Genomic DNA, 19,765 nt, shown 5'->3' on the forward strand with positions numbered 1-19,765 from the left:
ATGGTCTATATGATTCAAAACACAATTACTCAGCTATTTCAGTTACCAAAAAAGGAATTTTTCCTTTGAATTATTTTTTTTTAGATTTTATTTATTTACTTGACACACATAGAGAGCGAGAGAGAGAGGGAGCGAGAGAGCTCACAAGCAAGGGGACCCGCAGGCTGAGGCCAAGGGAGAAGCACGCTCCCGCTGGGCTGGGAGCCCTAGGTGGCGCTGAGCACGCAGGACGCCGGGATCATGACCTGAGGCAGATGCCTAACCCACCCAGGCGCCCCCCTCCTTTGAATTATTAAAGAAATATTGTGCGATATAAATGCCTTCAAGAATATAGTACACTACATGAAAAATGAGTTTCATTGGTCTATTTTGTATTACAAGCCTTGATATAAAGATGAGTGGATGGATTCTAAAAGGGACCAAAACAATTTTGTCTAGGTCTGAAACTTCGGATAATTTAGCTTCACTGAATGAAAATCTTACCCAGAAGAAATGACTGTACAATAATGAGTCTTCCAAAAATATTTATCCCATATGATTAAGTTTAGATATGTATTAGGCAGTAGAGATTTCACCGCCATCTTCTTTAACAGGCACCATTAATATCCCTTATATTATCCCTATGTCTTTAAGGAGGATACCTTTGACATCATTTTATGAAAGTTCTGGAATCTTCAGGGTCACATGACTAAGTCGGAGGCCATTTTACAACCTCAAGGAGTAGACCATGGAGCACCCTGAGGGACTGCCTCCGGATCCGTTAGAAAATGATTCCACACCGAGAGTTTCAACATCAGAAGTAACCGGCTCGCAAGATCCCCAAATTTCTGTCGACAACGGGGCGGAAACCGTCGGCGTCCAGGGCGCCGAAAATGCCAGCTACCAAGTCACCCAAACTGCTGCCGACCATGTCACACAAGCGGATGCCGACAGCAGCGCCCAGGCTGGTGCCACAGCTCCTCCGGAAAACTTACCAGAAGGGAAAGGTAAGGGGCTTTATTTATTTATTTATTTATTTATTTATTTATTTATTTATTTATCCTCACAGGTTAAGGATATTTGGGGGGAGAAAACTACTAAAAGTTTATTTGAACTGAGACTCCCTTTAGGAGAAATAAGTCGTGTCACTGGTGTCCCTGTCTGAAAGATGTACAGTGGTGACTCTCTTGAGGAGAAGAGAGTGGCTAATTAGGTGAGAGTAGTTTGGGCGCGGATTCCAGTTATTTAATGGCTTTGCGCGGCGGCGTATTTGTCACCAGGCGAGGTCGTCTCGCCAAGGAACAAATCGGTCCAACCTAACGGCTTCGAGGAGCAAGCCAATGTACCCGCCCCTTTTACAAATACCACTGTGTACCGCTAAGACTCCCGCGGCCGCCCCGAAGGTCGCCTCCCTGTAAAAGGAGTTTGTTTGGAAGCTTTGCTCAGCAAGGCCCCCGCCGCGCTCAGCGCCTTTCAAGCCCCCCCGCCCTGGCACGCGGTGAACTGGCCGCCTCCACGAGGCCACCCGCGGGTCCAGTCGGGCCGCGGCCCAGGAGGCGTGGCTAGGCGGGGAGGGGCGGCGCGCGCGGCTCCTACCTGTCGCCACGCCGTCGGTCCGCAGCCCGCCTCCACGCCCGCTGCCCGTGAGCCCACTCACGCCCTCGCCGGAACCCGCCCCCACCCCCAACCCAGAGAAGAGAGGCGGGTCCCCCCCACGCCCCCCTCCCCGCGCGCAGCCTTTCCGGTCCTGGCGCGAGTCAGCGGAGCAGCGGGTGAGTCGGGGCCGGCAGAGGGTTCCCCAGCCGGGTCAGCGCCCAGCTCCCGCGCGCCGCACTTCCCTCCCCAGCCCGCCTGGACGGCGAGGCGCGAAGGCTCGGGACCCTGGGCCCCGCGGGAGGTTTTCCAGGGAAATTGGATCGGGGCCTAGGAGCTGGACTCTTCCTTGGAAGCTGAGTGCCCCTGGGATAAGGATGGGGTGGTCATTGCCTCCAAATTGCAGCCAGCGGCTATGAACTTGAGAAAATACCAATTTACGCTTGTGCTGACTTGTGCTGCCTGGAGCATGCTGTTAGGCACCCTCCAGCTAGCTGTAATTCTAATTCCAATTCTGATTTCGCTGAAACGAGATGGAGCTGGGGATGAATGGTGGAGAGCGGTCCTGTTAGTTTACTTATCGAAGAGTGCTTGTCTGAAAAAAAAAAATGGATGCCTTTTCTTAAAAGATATACGATACACCGGGTTCATTGGGTAAATGAAAGTAAAAGGTAACAAATTTTACAAATAATTAAAACTCCTTTCACCTAGGGTCGTCCACCTTCTCTGAAATAGTTTGGATTCTTACATTCTTTCTCTAAGAGAGGAGTTGCCAGAAAGGCATTGAAATGAACAAAATGCCCTAGTCTTAGTTCTGCTGAAAACTCTAAAAGTTACTTCTGATCTGATAAAATCTTGCTTAGCAGCTAGTTCTTCAAATAATCTGTATTTCTGCCCCCAACCTTGTATTTGCTACTTTTCGTTCTGTTAGGCAGTGTGCCCAGCCCCAAGATTTTTATTTAATTTATTTTAATTAATTTTTTCCTTATGTTCACAGTTTCTTTCTCTCTCTCTCTCTCTCTCTATGTGTGTGTGTATATATATATATAACTATATAAGCAGGAAGAGAAGAATTGACTATCACAAATAATCAATCTTTCTCTCATCCTGGGTGTCTCCTTTTCCACGGCTGACCTCTCTTTTGCTTTCAGTGCCTTTCTGGTAGTTTCCGAAGTCATACTAAAGGACTGGTGAATGATTTCACCATAATAGGATCTCAGACTCACTTGCATGTGTTTTTAAAAATGGTTCCAATGCTTTTAAGTGAGATTCATATGGTTTACTGTGTATTGGGAGTATTGGGAGCTGTGCTTAACTGGAGATTTTAATCTAATTTAAGGTATAATATTTTATAACTTGGTGTATAGCATAATGTCCTTAGAGCATAGGAAGACCTTGTCAGGTTTCATATATGTATATTGCTTTCTTTCCACCTTTTGAGAAAAAATTTCCTCAGAAGTGTGAGCCCAACATGTAAGTCACTTACAGATATATCCCAAATAGATGGAAAGTAAAATTAAAAATTAAGATGAACGTTGATGAGATTATTCACTTTACAGAAGGTTTTTTTTTTTTTTTTTTTTTTTTTAATAAAGGGATCCATCTTAAGATTCCTTTAAATAACTTTTAGGGGCATTTCAAGTAAGTGGTGGTTATGAGGATTAAATGAAATAATAGACCTAATGCACTCAGTGAAGTGCCTGGCGTATAGAATGTACACAGTAAATGATAGTAATGAATTGATTAATTGGGTTTTCTGATCTTTCATATCACCCCTTCAAGAAAGTGTCTATTCCGTGAACTTAAGTGTACTCATATAGATGGCCTAGCCATAAGAACTGGACTCCTAACTTTTCTCCAAGATAGCCCAGAGCCGTTGATGCTGACTTTAGAGTTGTAAAAGCTACCTGCTCTCCCATGGGCTTAATTCCTACCAATCCATTAAGGTGAATGAAATATTAAAAATTATGCTCTTTCCTTCAAATCATCATAGAACATTTCTGCCCGTGGTTTTGGTTGATTTTGGCCTTTGGTTGGCACTCTTCCCTGCAGAGGCATGTAGTTTGCTTCGGTAGCCACCACTGAGTTGATGAATTGTGGTCCTTTACCTAAGAGTCTAAGAATATCATTAAGAAGACTAAATCATGTTTCATAACAACTATTACTTCATTTGTTATCATGTAATTTGGACTATCCTTGGAAAGTCTGCATATATTAGAGGGGAGATAAGGTGACTTTTAGAAATAATCACATTATGTCAAATAAGATACTTCAGAGCTGTGCACACATCATTCCAGTGAGGGTTATGGGCAAGATCTTGTATAATGTAACCAGTGCTACCAGAAGTGGTCAGCAGAGGGAGCAAGATGAGTTTTTGGTCACTTTCTGTCGATTTTGTTTTTGCTTTCATGAACTCAAAAACAAAGAGATGAGTAAAAGCCAGGATGAACCTCCTCACGAACTTGAGAACCAGTTTATATTGCGTCTGCCTCCGGTAAGAAACCCTTGTATCTCAGACCAAATATCTTCAGTGCATATGTATTAGCTCTGCTTGGATTCTGTGGTATTTCTATTTAAGGTATGCTATAAAAGCTAAGGACATTTGTTTCCCAGGAATCACATTCTATTCAACAGTCCTATCCTAGTGTGTACTCTTTTAGCAGAATTTCTTTCATCCTGTACATGCTGCCTATCATGTGGGCTGATTTCCTGGCAAACGGCTGTGACAGTGAGGGATTCAGTCACTTACCAGAGGTGCTAACAGCCTGTTCACTGGACAGCCAAGATAAGACTCTTTTAAAATCCTGTCACCTCCAAAGGGGCAGTGAGAAGGACCATCACTATTTCCTCAAATTTATCACCATGCCAGGCTGTTGAAGCTCATCTTAACATTGTGTTAGGATCTATTCTCCCTTTGATACCTGGATTCAAGTCGTATTTAGTCTAAGAAAGCTATATTAAAGACGGGTTTCAGAAAGGTATTTTCCCAATTAGGGCTACTTAATATACCCAGTAAACTGCAGCTAAGCCTTTTCCTTAGCAACTACAACTGAAGGGCAGCCGTGAGAGGCAGGAATGTAGAGCTAGAAGAAGGCATAACTGTAGCTACTAAGAAACGACACTGAGACTAGAGTCAGCCTCATCCTAACTTGTCTTACACAGTGCACGGTATGCCATGGTGCATGGCATTGTTCTTAACATTTGGCAGGTTTAAGGCTTTATTTAAGGGAGGACTGTCTGTGACATATCTCTTCTATTAGTTGCCAAGTAGACAATTCATCCTTCTGATTTTTCAACTTCCCTTCTTTTTAGGAACATGCATCTACTGTCAGGAAGATACTACATTCTAGAAGTGTTGCCATGAAGGATAAACTCAAAATTGACTTATCTTGTAAGTAGTGACTGTCCATTTACCATACATTGAACAGTAATTTATTCTGGGATTGCTATGTGCCAGACACTATACTAGATACTAAGGATATGACAAAGAACAGAATATGGTCTCTGCCTCGATAGACTCTAAGAAGTCTTAAGAAGCTTTAAGTCACTTTCATAGCTTCTTAGGAAAGGAAGTAGAAATTATGTAATCTGAGGTAATTATTATAGTGTGTATAAGGAAAAACATGGGGGCCAACTGTGCGATTTGTCTACTGCTGTTTGGCTTTGTGATTTCTAACTGTCCAGGGAAATGACAAATGAATACTGTTCTTTCCTTGTTTATAAAAGTGACATATCTTTCTCTCTTTTAAATAATATTTATTAGGTGTTTTAAGTACAGAGAAGTATATAAAGAAGAAAATTTAAAATGGTCTATAATACCATCACTCAGGTAGCCCTTATTAACATTTTTAAAAAGGTAATAGAAGTTCATGGTTAGAAAATTCAAATAAAACAGAAGAGTTCAAAAAGAAGAGTGAACCTCTCCTTTGCAGTGCTCTAATGTTAATGCCAAAGATAACTAATAATAATTGTTTCTCCTTGTGTTTCCTTACAGACAAAATTTTTATGCACAATACCAACATTTAAATCATCTATATCTTTAAAGTTACTTTAAAGAATTAAAGACACAAAAAAAATCATGTCCAACATCATTCTGCATTTTTTCTTTTTCACTTACTATTAGAAGATTTCACTTGAATCTTCTTGTGTTAAAGGACATTCATGTTTGAGACATCTGGGCAGGAGTCAGGGTTGTCAGTATATGAATATATATATATATATTCCTACCATATATGGATATTGTGTAGACCAATATCTTTGTGAAGGTAACTAGAGATTGTAACTTCAGATTTACTAGCACCATTCTGGGATCAACCCTTCCTTCACTCAACCCTTCACTTGACATACCCATGTGCAATGATGTAAGTGAGTGCTTCTGATGGTGTCAAAATGAATGGGTTTGAATGGAGTTTGCCCTTCAGGAGGAGAATGAAGCACTTACCACTTCATCCGCATTTAGTTCACAGTGATTACGAAGAAACTTAGCTACTTTTGATCAAGTAGCATAAACATATACCCTGCCTTCTTTTCTCTGGGAAGTTACTAATTACATACACAATTCTAGCATTATGAGAAATAGTAGGGTTCGCTGAAAGACTAGTCTGTCCCATGTAAGTCTTCATTACTCAAGCTCTAGGAAGCTTAAGAATGCATTGGGAAGATGTCAACTTTAATTTTTCCTACCTCTCTTCAGCTGATGGACGTCATGCAGTTGTTCAGGTAGAAGATGTCTCACTAGCTGCAAAGGTGGTTGATTTGCCATGCGTTATTGGAAGCCTGAAAAGTCTTGATAAAAAAACTTTTTATAAAACAGCAGATATTTCTCAGGTATGGACGAGTTTTCTTAATCTACTAGCTCTTACATCGTTCAAGGAATCCCTTTCTCCCTACTTTTCTCTTTCTTTCAGTGCTCCTTCCCACTTGGTGAACGGCTGCTTATCATTTCTAATTCCAGCTCAATTGCACAGGAATACAATGTCGTGTTCTGGTTTGGTGTTTGAGCCATAACTTTTGACTACTTAATTTTATCCAAATAGCTTTTAGATAATAAAGGTTTATGTTTGCCATTTATAATGATTTTCATCTGAAAAAATGAGGATCTGGGATCTTCTGAACTTTTTGCTAAAGCAAGATGCTGTGAACTCTGGAGATTATATTTGTTCTTTTCATCATCTTGTTGTTGATTTCTTGTTTGTCTTCTAAATCAAAATGCTAAGATGTATTTGTTTTGAACATATTTCCTCTGCAGTGGTAAGCATTTGAGCTAAAACAAACAAACAAATAAAAAGAAAACCCAGAATCCATATACAATGCTGCCGAGACAGACAGAGAGAATGAATATGTATGTATATTAATACTTGGTTTTCTGGAAATGCCAAGTAACATTCTCCTTACTTCTGTGCTCCAGGATTTCTGGTAGTAAAAATGATCACAATTCATTACTAACCCAAGATTTGTGGCTGTAATCAACTTCTTTATCTTTGTTAAATGTAGATGCTTATGTGCACTGCTGATGGTGATCTCCACCCTTCTCCGGAAGAACCAGTTACCTCTACTGATCTTAAAGTAATCAGGAAAAATGAAAAAGAGAAACAGAAACAATATGTCTGGAAGCATGGCAGTAAGTCACCAGCCCCTTGCTCATTCTGGCTGACTACATTTATCTGCTGAATCCTAATTACTCATGAGCCAGGGACCTGTTACCACACTTAGGTGTTTGGTTCGTTAGGCATCCAGACACTCTTAAAGGAACAGGTCATGTCATGAGCTAGTGGCTTATAGCGTGACCTTTCTCTTTATCAAATTCAGATAGATGTGTGACTACCAACAGTCATATATACATTTCACCATGTTGAATTTATTTTAGTTACTCCACCACTTAAGAATGTCAGAAAGAAAAGGTTCCGCAAAACAACAAAAAAGGTTAGTTGCATGCTACTTCTGTGTCTACTGGGTGGATTGGAAGAGGATTATGAGTGGGGAGGAAAGGGAGACAGTCAGTTGGGGATTAATTTGTTCATTCCTTTATATGTTCAGTATGTTATTGTGAGCTAAATGCCAGGCACTGTGTGGTAGCAGTTGGGATTCTATAGTGAACAAAAACCAGACCTGATCATTTAGGGATCTGGATGTGTCATGAATTTGAAACTTCTGCTAATGCTTTCAGTTTTCAATTGCAAGACCTAGTTTTACGGTGAACCCATCTAGAACCTGAGAATTGAGAACTGTGGTTATATTCCTAACCTTACCTCAGACTTGTAGAACCTTGGGCAAGCTACAGGATTACTGTGGCTTGGCTTCTTCTTTTTTAAATTAACTTTTGATTTTGAAATAATTGTAGGTTCACATGCAGTTGTAAGAAATAAAAGAGAGATACCATGTACCCTTTATCCAGTTTTCATTGTGACTTTTTGCAAAACTATGGTACATTATCACAAACAGGAAATTGATATTATACAATTCACCAATCTTATTAAAATTTCTCCAGTTTTACTTGTACTTGTGTTTGTGTGTGTGTGTGTATGTTTAGTTTTGTGCAGTTTTATCCCATGTGTATGTTCGTGTATCTGCCTACACAATCAAAATACTGTGCAGTTCTGTTACCACAAGGATCCCTCATCTCACCCATTTTTTAAAGATTTTTTAAAGATTTATTTATTTATTTTAGAGAGAGAGAATGAACGGGGGAAGGGGCAGAGGGAGAGAATCTTCAAGCAGACCCACCGCTGAGTGTGGAGCCCAGTGCGGGGCTTGATCTCAAGACCCTGAGATCATGACCCAAGCTGAAACCAAGAGTCAGACGCTCAACCGACTGAGCGACCCAGGCGCCCCATTGCCCTTTTATAGTCACACTCATCTACCTCCTACCCCACTCCCACAGTCTCTAACCCCTGGCAATCACTGTTGTGTTCTCCATCTCTGTAATGTCATTTTCAGAATGTCATATAGATGGAGTCATACAATGTGTAACATTTAATACTGGCTCCCCCCCCAACTAAACATAATTCCCTTAAGATCCATGCAAGTTGTTGCATGGATCAGTAGTTCGTTCCTGTCAATGCTGAGTAGTATTCCATCGTACGGATGTACCACAGCTTGTTGAACTGTTCACCCATTGGAGGACATTTGAGTTGTTTGCAGTTTTTTACTATTATAAATAAAGTTGCAAGCAGGTTTTTGTGTGAACATAAATATTTGTATCTTTGGGATAAATGCCCAGGAGTGCAATTGCTGGGTCCTCTGGTACTTGAATGTTTAGTTTTGTTTTGTTTTCAGAAGGGGGAGGGGCAGAAGGAGAGGGTGAGTGAGAATCTTTTTTTTTTAAGATTTATTAGAGAGAGCACGGGCGGGGGGAGGGGGGAGGAGCAGAGGGAGAGGGAGAGATGCAAGCAGGCTCCTCACTAAGTGTGGGGCCTGATGCTGGGCTCCATCCCCCGACCCATGAGATCACAACCTGAGCCGAAACCAAGAGTCGGATGCTCAACTGACTGCGCCACCCGGGCACCCTGAGAGAGAGAATCTTAAGCAGGTTCCGTGCCCGGTGCAGAGCCCGACCGTGGGCCTTGATCTCACAACCCTGAGATCCTGATCTGAGCTGAAATCAAGAGTCAGACGCTTAACCGACTGAGCTACCCAGGTGCCCCTTGAATGCTGAGTTTTATAAGAAACTGCCATACTGTTTCCAAAGTGGCTTTAACATTGTACATTCCCACCAGCAGTGTAGGTGTGATCCAGCTACTCTACATTCTCATCAGAATTAGGTGCCTGTCACTATTTTTTTATTTTAGCCATTCTGATAGATGTAGTGATCTAATTGTGGTATTAATTTGTATTTCCCTGATAGTTAATGGTGTCAAATATCTTCTCATATGTTTTTTTGCCATCCATATAGTTCACTTTAGTGAAATGTCTGTTCATGCCTTTTGCCCATTTTCTAAATGGATTTGTTATTATTGAGTTTTAAGAGTTCTTTTAATATTCCAAATACTAGTCTTGTCTGTAGAAATTTGTAGATATTTGCAAATATTTTCTCCTAGTCTATAGTTTATCTTTTCATCTTCTCCACAGGGTCTTTCAAAGAGCAAAAGTTTTTTGTTTGGTTAAGTCCAAAGTATTGATTTTTCCTTTTAAGGATCTTCCCTTTGCGTCAGGTTTAAGAACTCTTTGCCTAGCCCAGATCCTGAAGATTTTCTATTTCTTTTTTTCTAAAGTTTAACATTTTACATTTAAGCCTGCAATCCATTTTTGAGCTAATTTTTGAAGGTTTTTTAAATTTATTTGAGAGAGATAGAGAGATTGAGAGAATGAGTGAGGGGAGGGGCAGAGGGAGAAGCAGACTCCCCACTGAGCAGGACCCTGGGATCATGACCTGAGCTGAAGGCAGATGCTTAACCGACTGAGCCACCCAGACACCCCTAGTTCAAAGTTCATTTTTTTTCTTGCATTTTGCATGTCCAGTTCCTCCCACACCATTTGTTAAAAAGACTATCCTTCCGCCATTGTATTGCTTTTGCACCTTGTCAAAAATCACTTGAGCATATTTGTGCATGTCTGTTTCTGGGTTCCCTATTCTGTTCCATTGATCTATATGTTGATCCTTCTTCTGATATCACAGTGTAGCTATATAAGTCTCGAAATCAGCAAGACTGTTCTTTATTTTTCTTTGTCAAGATTGTTGTAGCCATTCTAGAGCCTTTACCTTTCCACATAAATTTTAGAGTATGTTTGAAGTTTAGAAAAAGTTTTCTATGTCTATAGAAAACCTTGTTGGAATTTTGGTAGGAATTGCATTAAACCTATATAGAGATCAATTTGGGGAGAATTGACAGCTTTATTGCGTTGATTCTCTCACTCTATGAACACAGTTGCCTCGGCTTTTCTACTGTCAGTCAACAGCATTTACTGAGTGCCTACTAAATATAAAACTAAGTTAAGAATAATTTTACAATTCTTTAAGCTTTAGTGAAGGAGAACAATCGTAATATAACTTCATTGTGTTTTATTTCGTAGCTCACTGATTTCAAACAAATTGAAGAAATCAGCTTTCCGGAGGTACAGCAATCATAATATAACTTTATTGTTGACCCTTGGTGGGTTTTATTTCATTGCTTATTACTTTCAAGCAAATCAAAGAAACCATAAAGGTTACTTTTAAGCCTGCCTTCTTATCTCTAACTGCTGCTGTCATGCACAGACACTGAATTTGATTCACTTAAAAATGGATTCATTGTTTAATGTGTGATAACTCCTAGAGGAAAAGATACAATTTGGCTAGTGACTCTATATTCTAATCTGCTTTTTTTTCCTCTGGTACTTATTTTAAAAGCCATTTCTTGGAAGCCAGGGTTCACTTTTACCAGCAGTTTTTTGCAATTGCTTATTCCCCCTCAAAGTTCTAATTTCTATTTGTGGCATGACAAATTGGTTGCTGTGGAGATAATTGTCTAAAATTGGATTTAAGGGAGAACATGTAGCTAAGACCCAGTTTTTATAGGAAAATCTTTAATAATAAAGATGTGGAGAAGTGAACCCTGGGAATTTGGATCTTTAGACCAAATTACTGTTAAATAACAAATAAGGAATTGTAGTTCTTTGCCAACATGGGCCAGGGCAAATAATTAATAACCGAGACCCAAGGGTTGTGCCTCTGAGAGAGGTCTTTAACACAGAGTTGCAGATTGAAAAGATTAAATGTCTCAAGTAATTTGTTTGAATGGGGAAAAAAATAAGCTTATCGTACAAAAACCTAGACCCTGGTCAAAGATTCCTTCGTAAATAGCATTATTTAAAGTTGAAATTTGGTTGTATGCATGTTGAAGAGGCCTAATTATTTGAATTCATTTGTACGTAGGTAAAGGGCATTCCTGCAAAACACGAGGTGTTAAATGACCTTACTGTTATTCCCCCTTCCCCCACTTTGGTTCAGTACATCGAGTCTCCCGATGTGGAAAAGGAAGTGAAAAGACTTCTGTGTTCAGATGCTGAAGCTGTCAGTGCTCGTATCCTTTTATACTAAATATTTTCCATGTACTCTCTTCCACCCCACGTGCACTTGCTGACCAAGCCCTCACTTCTGGTATTCGTGTGTGAATTGTGATGTGTGGAACTTAAGATTTTTTGAGATGTTATTTCCTAGCTAGGAACAGTAAATTCACATGATAGAAATGTATTTACTTGTGTAACTCAGTATAAGGTACTTCTTCATACTAGGAATTCAGATACAAATGGCCTGAAGTTGGACTAAAATTAAATAGCATTTTCAGCCAGAGAGCTTCTTCCCTTTCAACTGGGCCTTCTCCTTTCTTTCTGCTTGTTCCTTAACTGACCCACCTTTCAGGATGGGAAGTAATTGCTGAAGATGAAACCAAGGAAATAGAGAGTCAAGGCTCTATCCCAGGCTTTGCAATATCCTCAGGAATGAGTGACTATACGCAGGATCGTGTCTCATCAGGTATGTCTATAAAAGCGAAACAAGAGCTTCAGAAAGCGCAGGTGTTGACTGTGTGAAAGGCCAGTCTCCATAGACTCACAGGCCAATCACAGAAAAAGGAGGCCTTTGCCCTTCTTTCCTCTTATTGGTCCCTCAGTGCTTCAGGGGTTTTAGATTGGTGTTCTAATCTCCCACCCATCCCTGGTATCCTAAATTCCTAGAGGCCCTTTGATACTCTAAATGTCTTGATCATTGAATATATGAATGAATGTTAGTGTTTTGCATTTCCTGTCATTGTTCTAGGAAGGGAATAATCTTCCGTCAAGAAAATTATTTATAAAATTCATCGGTTGAGTGAATTTGAGGGGAGGGAGTATAACTGCAGCTAGAGTGGGAGTCATTTGAAGATTCATAGAGTTTTATCTTCCTCTTCCTTAAAACCAATAGACTATGGTATGCTTCGGGAGGTGTTCAGTGATTCTAGCAGTAACAGTGATGATGATGATGATGATGATGATGATGAGGATGAGGATGATGACGACGATGAGGATGAGGAGGATGAGGATGAAGAGGATGACTATGATGATGAGTACGAAGTTGAGGAAGAGGGGGAAGATTATTATGAAGAGGATCTGGAAAGGGAGCTACAAGCCAAGTTCTTTGCATCTGGCCAGTATGAGGCAAAGGAAGGAGCCAGTTCAATAGGTAAGTTACAGAGGGAAAACCAAAGGGATGGGACAGAGTGGGTGGCAGTGCTGAAGATGGCCTCTAAACACATGTTAGATGCAAGGCTAAGTTTGAGAAGTTATTGCTGAAATGTGTAGTGGAGTTTTAGTTGATTTTGATCTCGGTCCACTAGTTTAGGCTATGTTTAGATAAAATTTCTGTCTATCTCTGTTAGTCATGGATATTCAGAAGCAGATTCATTACATGGAGAAAAAGCTCCAAGTGATTCGATGCAAAGCACAAAGACAGAGGCATCTCATAATGAAAGTGGAAAACCTGATGCTCAAGGTAAATTCCTGTTGGCTGGGATAAAGATATCTTGAAATCTTACTTTCAAAATCCCATCTTTGTGTTTCTACTCATGTTATCTCTGTGCAGCATTCTTAATTCATTTGCACACCTAAAACAACCTCTTAGAAACCCCTAATAAAACAGCCCTATTCCTTTTACCTGAGTAATTTTGATCATCTCGCATAAGCAATTTTGGGAAGAGACCAGGAGACCTGAGATAATAATTACTGATACTGAGCATTTGTTATGTGAAAGGCACATAAAGAGCTAACCATTTTCCACGTATCATCTCATTTCATCCTTGCATTTCTGAAACACAGGTACTGTCACTAGTCCTATTTGATAGATAAGGAATTGGAAATTCAAAGAGGTTAAGTAACTTGCCGAGGACCACAGTAAGTGGTAAGACATAGATTGAATCCTGTTGTTTGTACCAAAATGTATTCATTGCAGTGAAAGAAAATTAACTAAATTCATTTTTAAATGTTATGATGCATGCCTTAACAAGAATAATTATCTTGCTTTATTTTTGTTAACACATATTTCAACCAAAGGAAAATGTATGTTTAGGCCATGTTTGCATCCTTTTTTATAGTGAGGGAAATTCTGAAGAATCTGGAAAATTCCTTGCCAGATTTCATTTTCTGGAGAGCTGTAGTCATCAAAATGGAGCAACGTGACACAGAACTATACCTCTTTAGAGTGTTGTCCTTTAGAATAACCAAGTAAGATGATAGATGTGGACACACTTTGGAAGATACAGCTGTATGGTATTATTAGGATGTTGCATGAAGTACTAGTTGGGAATAGTACTCTTCTGCCCTAGTGCAGGGAAATGAATGAGTCAGCATCACATTCCAAGCCAGCTTTTTAAATAGTTCACCACAGTCAAAGGATTTGTGCTAAAACTAAAGAAAGGTACCGTGAAGGCACTCCCAACCATTTATTTTAGGGCAAGAAAAAAATGCTGTGTGTAGGGTTATAAAATCCAATCAGATGGTTCTGTAGTTAGGGGGGGTACAAGTTCTTAGACTCTAAATCCTTTAAAAAGAGTGCTCTTGTGTTACAACTGACCATTTTCTTATCAAATTATTTGCCGAACTCTTTGTCTCGCTTGGTTCTCTTTTCCCTTGAGACTCAGCATTCATCATTTATACAATTTGTTTTCCAGAATCATTTAAAGTCTGTCCTGGAGCAGCTTAAGTTACAGGAAATACAAAAAAATGAGCAGGTGAGAAGTGTGTTTTCAAATCACCCGGGAAACATTTGATACAAAGACTTCCCCACCCCCACCCCCAGGGTCATTTCTGGCCGCTCCTGTCGCAGGAGTAGTAATGGCCAAATCTTCTAAATGAAGGGTAGCAGGTTGGAACAAGGTTTTTGTGAAAATTCACTCATTCAACAGATATCGAATGTCTATTAAGTGAAAAGCACAAGATGTACAGACAGCGTTGAATAAGACAGAGCACTTGTCCTCATGGAGCTAACTGTCTAGCACAGAAGACTGGCAGTGAACAAATTAACAGACAGATCTAAATGTGCAAATCGTGAAGAAGTGCTGTGAAGGAGAAAAAAAAAAATCTGTGGTTCTATTTGAGTAAAAAGAGTCGTGCATTAAATTGAATTAAATTAAAATGATCGGCCTTTCTGAGGAAGTGATATTTCAGCTTTGACCTACAGGATGAGTCCAGGTAAAGAGGGAATGGAGAGCCTCTTGGGTGAAGCATATGCCAGGTCCCACACTGGGGAAGAACCTGGCCTCTTGGAGGACCTCTGGAGTATTTAAAGCAAGGAAGAGAGTGACTTAACATGAGGTTGCCGAAGTAGGCAGAGGCCATAGCGTATGGTCCCTTGCAGGCCATGGTGAGGAGGATGGGTTCTCGTGTGAAGTGTGGTGGGAAACCCATGAAGAGTTTTAAGCGGGAGAGTCACGTTTACACTTGATCCTAGCCAAAAGGCCGAGAAGCGATAGGGTCACATTTAATTTAAGCTTTTTAAAGAACACCCTGATTATTATCAGGAGAATGGATTATAGGGGGGAGGACTAGAAGCAGGGAGGCCACTTAGGAGGCTGTGTGGTGGTCTCTCATAAGAGGTGGTGACAACTTGAACTAAAGTGGTGGTGGTGGATTTGGGGAGAATATAATATTTTTTAACTGCAATAAAAAGGTTTCTATGACAGCTTTGTTGAGATATAACGCACATACCACACATTTGAACTGTACAGTTCAGTGGCTTTTAGTGTATTCACAGAATCATGCAGCCATCACCACAGTCAATTTTAGAACATTTTCATCACCCCAGAAAGAAACCTGTACTCATTAGCAGCCACTCCCCATTTCTTCTGGATTCCTCCCACCTGCCGGACCTAGGCAACCACAAGTGTACTTTCTACTCATCTACTGTCCCTATTCTGCTTATTTTATCTAAAGGGAAACACATAATATGTGGTCTTTTGTATCTGGTTCTTTCTCTTGGCGTAATGTTTTCAAATTTAATCCATGTTGTGGCATGTATCAGTAGTTTATTCCATTTTGTGGGTGAATAATATTCTAGTATTCCATGGTGTGTGTATGTGTGTGTGTGTGTGTGTGCATACCATACCACACATACCATGTTTTGTTTATCCATTCATCCACTGATGGACAGTTGGGTGGTGTCCCCTTTTTAGCTATCATGAATAATGCTGCCACAAACATTCATATATGAGAGAATGTATTTTAAAAATAGAATTGATGGGACTTGGGTCAATTAGTGGGTGTTGAAGGAAGTGTTAAGGATGCATGCCAGATTTCTAACTTGAACAACTCTATTATTTAAAGCCACAAGAGAGTGAGCAGAGTGCAAAGAGAAGAGGGTAACTTGGGATAAGTGAGGGTCAAGTAGCTGTACAGAAAATGTATGATGACTTCAGCCCTAGAAAATTGAGGGTAACAGTTTTAAAGGAACCGGAGGTCATATGCTGATGGGCTTAGCATGAGGCTCTGAAGGTAGAGACACCATCCCTCATCCCCATTCCACATGCCAACAAGGCGAGGGGAATTCTTCCATATATTCCCTTCCCCTCAGCAGATCACTTAACCAAGTACTGCTTATAAACAAGCATGTGAACAATTAGTGCCAAATTGCTTTAGCACCCACCAAACGTCTTTGTTTTCATTCACATAAATAGTATTGGGGAAGTGCTATTTTCAACACAGAAATGTAGCTGTAAACTTTATTCACCCACAGTCCTTTATGTTAGTTCATTTAGTCAGCGTAGATGGATGCCTGCCTTAAGCTAGGTTCTGCAGGGAGGTACAAAATGCTTGCCACCCAGTCTCTGCCTCCATCTGGGGAGAGATCCATGAGAGGGACAGGAATTTAAAGGAATGAGGGCTGGGGCGTCTGGGTGGCTCAGTTGGTTAAGTGACTGCCTTCGGCTCGGGTCATGATCCTGGAGTCCCGGGATCGAGTCCCGCATCGGGCTCCCTGCTCGGCAGGGAGTCTGCTTCTCCCTCTGACCCTCCTCCCTCTCATGCTCTCTGTTTCTCATTCTCTCTCTCCCTCAAATAAATAAATAAAATCTTAAAAAAAAATAAGAAAATAAAGGAATGAGGGCTCACTTTTGTCCATAGAGATTAGGGAAAGACTTCATAGAGAAATGGTGTTTGGCTGGAGCCTTCAAAGGTGGGTGGGGTTTTAAGAAGGATATAGGGAAAGGAGGGCGTTCTCTACAGAAAGCACAGTGGCTCAGAGGGGCAGGCTAGAGTTGAGACTTTTGGCATAGGGCATAATGAGCCATCAAAGCTTTTCTCTCCGGGGAGTAACTCAGGAAGACTTCTCTGCCAGCAGTAGGTAGGAGAAATTAAGAGTGGGGAGAGACTAGAGGAAGATCCAAGTGACAGAAGGAATCAGAGCTTAACAATTGATTGGATTTACGGGGCCAAAAGGAGAACAAAGAGGAGTCCAAAGCCTGAGCACCTGGAAAATGGTATGGCACTAACAGAAGACACCAGGAAGGGGATTATTAGGGGGCGTTGTGGGGGGTTGGTGGAGAAGGTGATGAGCTAAATTGGAAGCATGGTGCATTGGAAGCACTTTTGAAAATGGGAGAGCAGAGGTTGGCTCATGCAGAGAAATGATCATTGAAGCTGTGGGGATAGATGAATTAGCCAGGGCGACTGTTTAGCAAGAAGTCTGAACCTGGGGGTGGTGAGAGAAAGAGCCCACAAAGGGGAAAGAACTGGAACAGTCAGTGGTTGTAATCATGTCAGCATTTGAGTGTAAAGAGCCTCCAAATTACCGTAGGGAGCAATTCTAGTAATTCGGTAGGTGATGTGCAGCATAGAATCATTTTATAATGTTCCGTTCCTTTCATTTCACAGAATGAAAATCTACACTTGGTATGGAGTAACCTAAATTGAGTAACACTCAGAAACAATCTTTGCCCCAAAGATAGTATACCTCTCTTAATGTTATTGGTCACTTTGCCATTTCAAGTAAAAAAAAAAAAAAAAAAAAAAATTAAATCCTATGCCACGAAAGGTTCAGGACTTCTGACTTAGAACGACCGCAAACAGCTAGAACATCATCAGGCTCCTGACTGGTCGGGTCTCTGGCTCAGTTTCTCAGTGTCTCATAACATGGCAAGAAGCAGCAGCTAAGACTAGTTTAAGAGTCAGCGTGTTCAGGGAGACAAAAGGCTATCCCAGCTGCTTTATTTTCTGACTCTTTGAATATGGCTACAGTGATCCCCCTGTACACTCTTCCCAGAAGCCCAGAGTCTTAACAGCAAGCATATTTCATTTTTAAGCAGATTCAACTTTAAAGCTTCCTTTTATAAGTCTGGCGCAATAAAAACCGCACTCAGCATTGTACATGCATTCTCAACCACGTGCTGTGCTTTGGAACATTGCAAGACTAAGATAACCTTATAAATACCAAGTCACAGTAGTTCTTTTTGGTTCCTACAAGTAAATTCTAGATCAAGTAATGGAACTTAAAATTTCAGATGACTTTTTCACGTTTTCCCGCCTCTCCCTACAGCTCGTTTCCCTACGGGAACAACTGAAATATTTTTTGAAGTGAGAGAGCATTCAGCCTGGCCCACGAGCCTGGGATTCACTGTCTCGACCGCTGAAGACTGGATGAATTGTACGTGTTTCTGCCCCTTTTGTTGCCTTATGTCGAGTCATTTGTATTTGTTTATCTGAATCTGTTTGCTAGTCAAATTTGGAGTTTAGCAGGTTGCGTAGAAAGGGACAGAATATAAAAAAGTAGTAGACCTAAAAACCCAACTCAGTATGGAAATTTGCTTCTCTTTATCAATCTGAGAATTGCTTATATTGCTTCTGTTCTGTTGGTGCCATCAAATGATTCAGCCACGCTTGCCAAAGCAGATAGTCCCGCTTGAAGGCCACACAGCTGGTTTGCATATGTTTCCAGTTCCCTTCTCCTGTTAATTTTAAATATTTCCTAAGACAGTATGAATAATTTCTACCAAAGGCTAGGACCTGCCACAGTGAATTGAGTGCCTACCTCGCAGCAGTTAACACTAGGTTTCGTCCTGTGTCTGTTAAGGTAATAGGAGCTGCTTTCCTGCTCAGGGATGATTTCTTGCTGCTGCTATCTTTGTTCTGTTGCATTTTTAGGATTGTGTCTGGTTATTACTTGCCAGCTAAGAGAATAGTTAGAGCAGAGATGAAATTCTGAGCTGTTATCCTTATTCTGAGCCTCTTCATCCTAACCCCTGCCAGAAAAGGTTAGGAAAAATCAGATGCCTGTGAAGCCTCCCTTAAAAACCCTGGGTGGGTTTGTTTTCTGCTGTATTGTTAAAGTTTTCTGGTTTGTGTTCTTTAAGCAATAAATGAATTTCTCATTTTAAATGGATTGCTGTCACTTTATGAAACTGCTCCCATGAGGCGTGCACTCCTATCCAAAAGGAAACTGGAGAGACAGGCAATAAACTCTACCATTAGGAAATGACAGAAGATGGTGTCCGTACTGGGGCATCCTTCTAAAAAGCCCTTGGGATAACTCCTAATGAACCAAGCAAATCATCTCCTATCAACCATCTAACACTGGAATTTCGAGAAGGAGTATAGAGAAGTGATAAGAATGGCAGCTCCCGTATTCGCGTCAAAGTACGTTGTAGTGGAAAGAACACAAGGTTGGAGTCCTGGCTCTGCCGTTCACCTTGGGCAAGTCCCTCCACCCCTTAGAGCCTCTGTTATTTTCTCATCTGGAAATCAAGGGTGATAATGCTTATGACCAAGAGGCATCTGGGGGTTTTCTGGAGGTCGTTCAGCTAGACCCAGGTCTGGTCCCAATTGATGGAGTCAGTGCTGCTCTAGGAAATGTACTCCCAAGTTTTCTGTGCCACTTTTAGTGCTCCCGTTCCAAGTTGAAGTTAATAAGCCAGGGGCAGTGAAGAGCAGGTCAGTGTGTATGGGCAGGGCCCGCGGAGGAGGATGGAAGACGGAAGGAATGCTGGGGGCAAATGCAGGGAAGAAGTGGGACTAAGGGGGCTAGACATGTTAAGGGCAAATGAAATGAAGTTAAGATTAGGAGAGAAGTTAGAGGACAGCTTGAAAACCAAGATGATATAAAAATGGTTTTTTTTCAGGGGCGCCTGGGTGGCTCAGTCGGTTGTGCGTCTGACTCTTGGTTTCCGCTCAGGTCATGGTCTCAGGGTCATGGGATTGAGCCCCATGTCAGGCTCCATGCTGAGCGTGGAGCCTACTTGGGATTCTCTCTCTGCCCCTT

At 41.1% G+C, this 19,765-nt stretch overlaps 1 protein-coding gene across 5 annotated transcripts; it reads left to right on the forward strand.

Annotated features, from left to right (window-relative positions):
- The first annotated feature begins 712 nt into the window (after positions 1 to 712).
- On the forward strand, positions 713 to 18,885 carry TAF7L (TATA-box binding protein associated factor 7 like). 5 transcript variants are annotated; one of them, XM_081808520.1, is made up of 13 exons: positions 713 to 986; positions 3,999 to 4,066; positions 4,885 to 4,963; positions 6,266 to 6,399; positions 7,066 to 7,192; positions 7,439 to 7,494; positions 10,582 to 10,623; positions 11,423 to 11,570; positions 11,909 to 12,022; positions 12,449 to 12,706; positions 12,903 to 13,015; positions 14,190 to 14,249; positions 18,047 to 18,885. In XM_081808520.1, the coding sequence occupies exons 1-13, from the start codon at positions 728 to 730 to the stop codon at positions 18,086 to 18,088; spliced, it is 1,500 nt and encodes a 499-aa protein (XP_081664646.1). In that variant the 5' UTR covers positions 713 to 727; the 3' UTR covers positions 18,089 to 18,885. The 5 variants fall into 5 exon arrangements, with proteins under 5 accessions (XP_081664646.1, XP_081664647.1, XP_030888707.2 ...); XM_081808521.1 differs by having other exon boundaries at positions 11,498 to 11,570; XM_031032847.2 differs by lacking the exon at positions 18,047 to 18,885 and adding an exon at positions 14,424 to 14,646.
- The last annotated feature ends 880 nt before the right edge of the window (positions 18,886 to 19,765 follow it).

This window comes from Leptonychotes weddellii, chromosome X (assembly GCF_054177405.1).
Source record: "Leptonychotes weddellii isolate Sample4059 chromosome X, ASM5417740v2, whole genome shotgun sequence".
Lineage (NCBI taxonomy): Eukaryota > Metazoa > Chordata > Mammalia > Carnivora > Phocidae > Leptonychotes > Leptonychotes weddellii.

Excerpts from the sequence above, each read along its gene's own strand:
- TAF7L (XM_081808520.1), top strand. The coding sequence starts at position 728 with ATGGAGCACCCTGAGGGACTGCCTCCGGATCCGTTAGAAAATGATTCC. Across the intron at positions 4,964-6,265 it reads ACTCAAAATTGACTTATCTT|CTGATGGACGTCATGCAGTT; the intron begins GTAAGTAGTGAC and ends ACCTCTCTTCAG. Across the intron at positions 7,495-10,581 it reads TCCGCAAAACAACAAAAAAG|CTCACTGATTTCAAACAAAT; the intron begins GTTAGTTGCATG and ends TTTATTTCGTAG.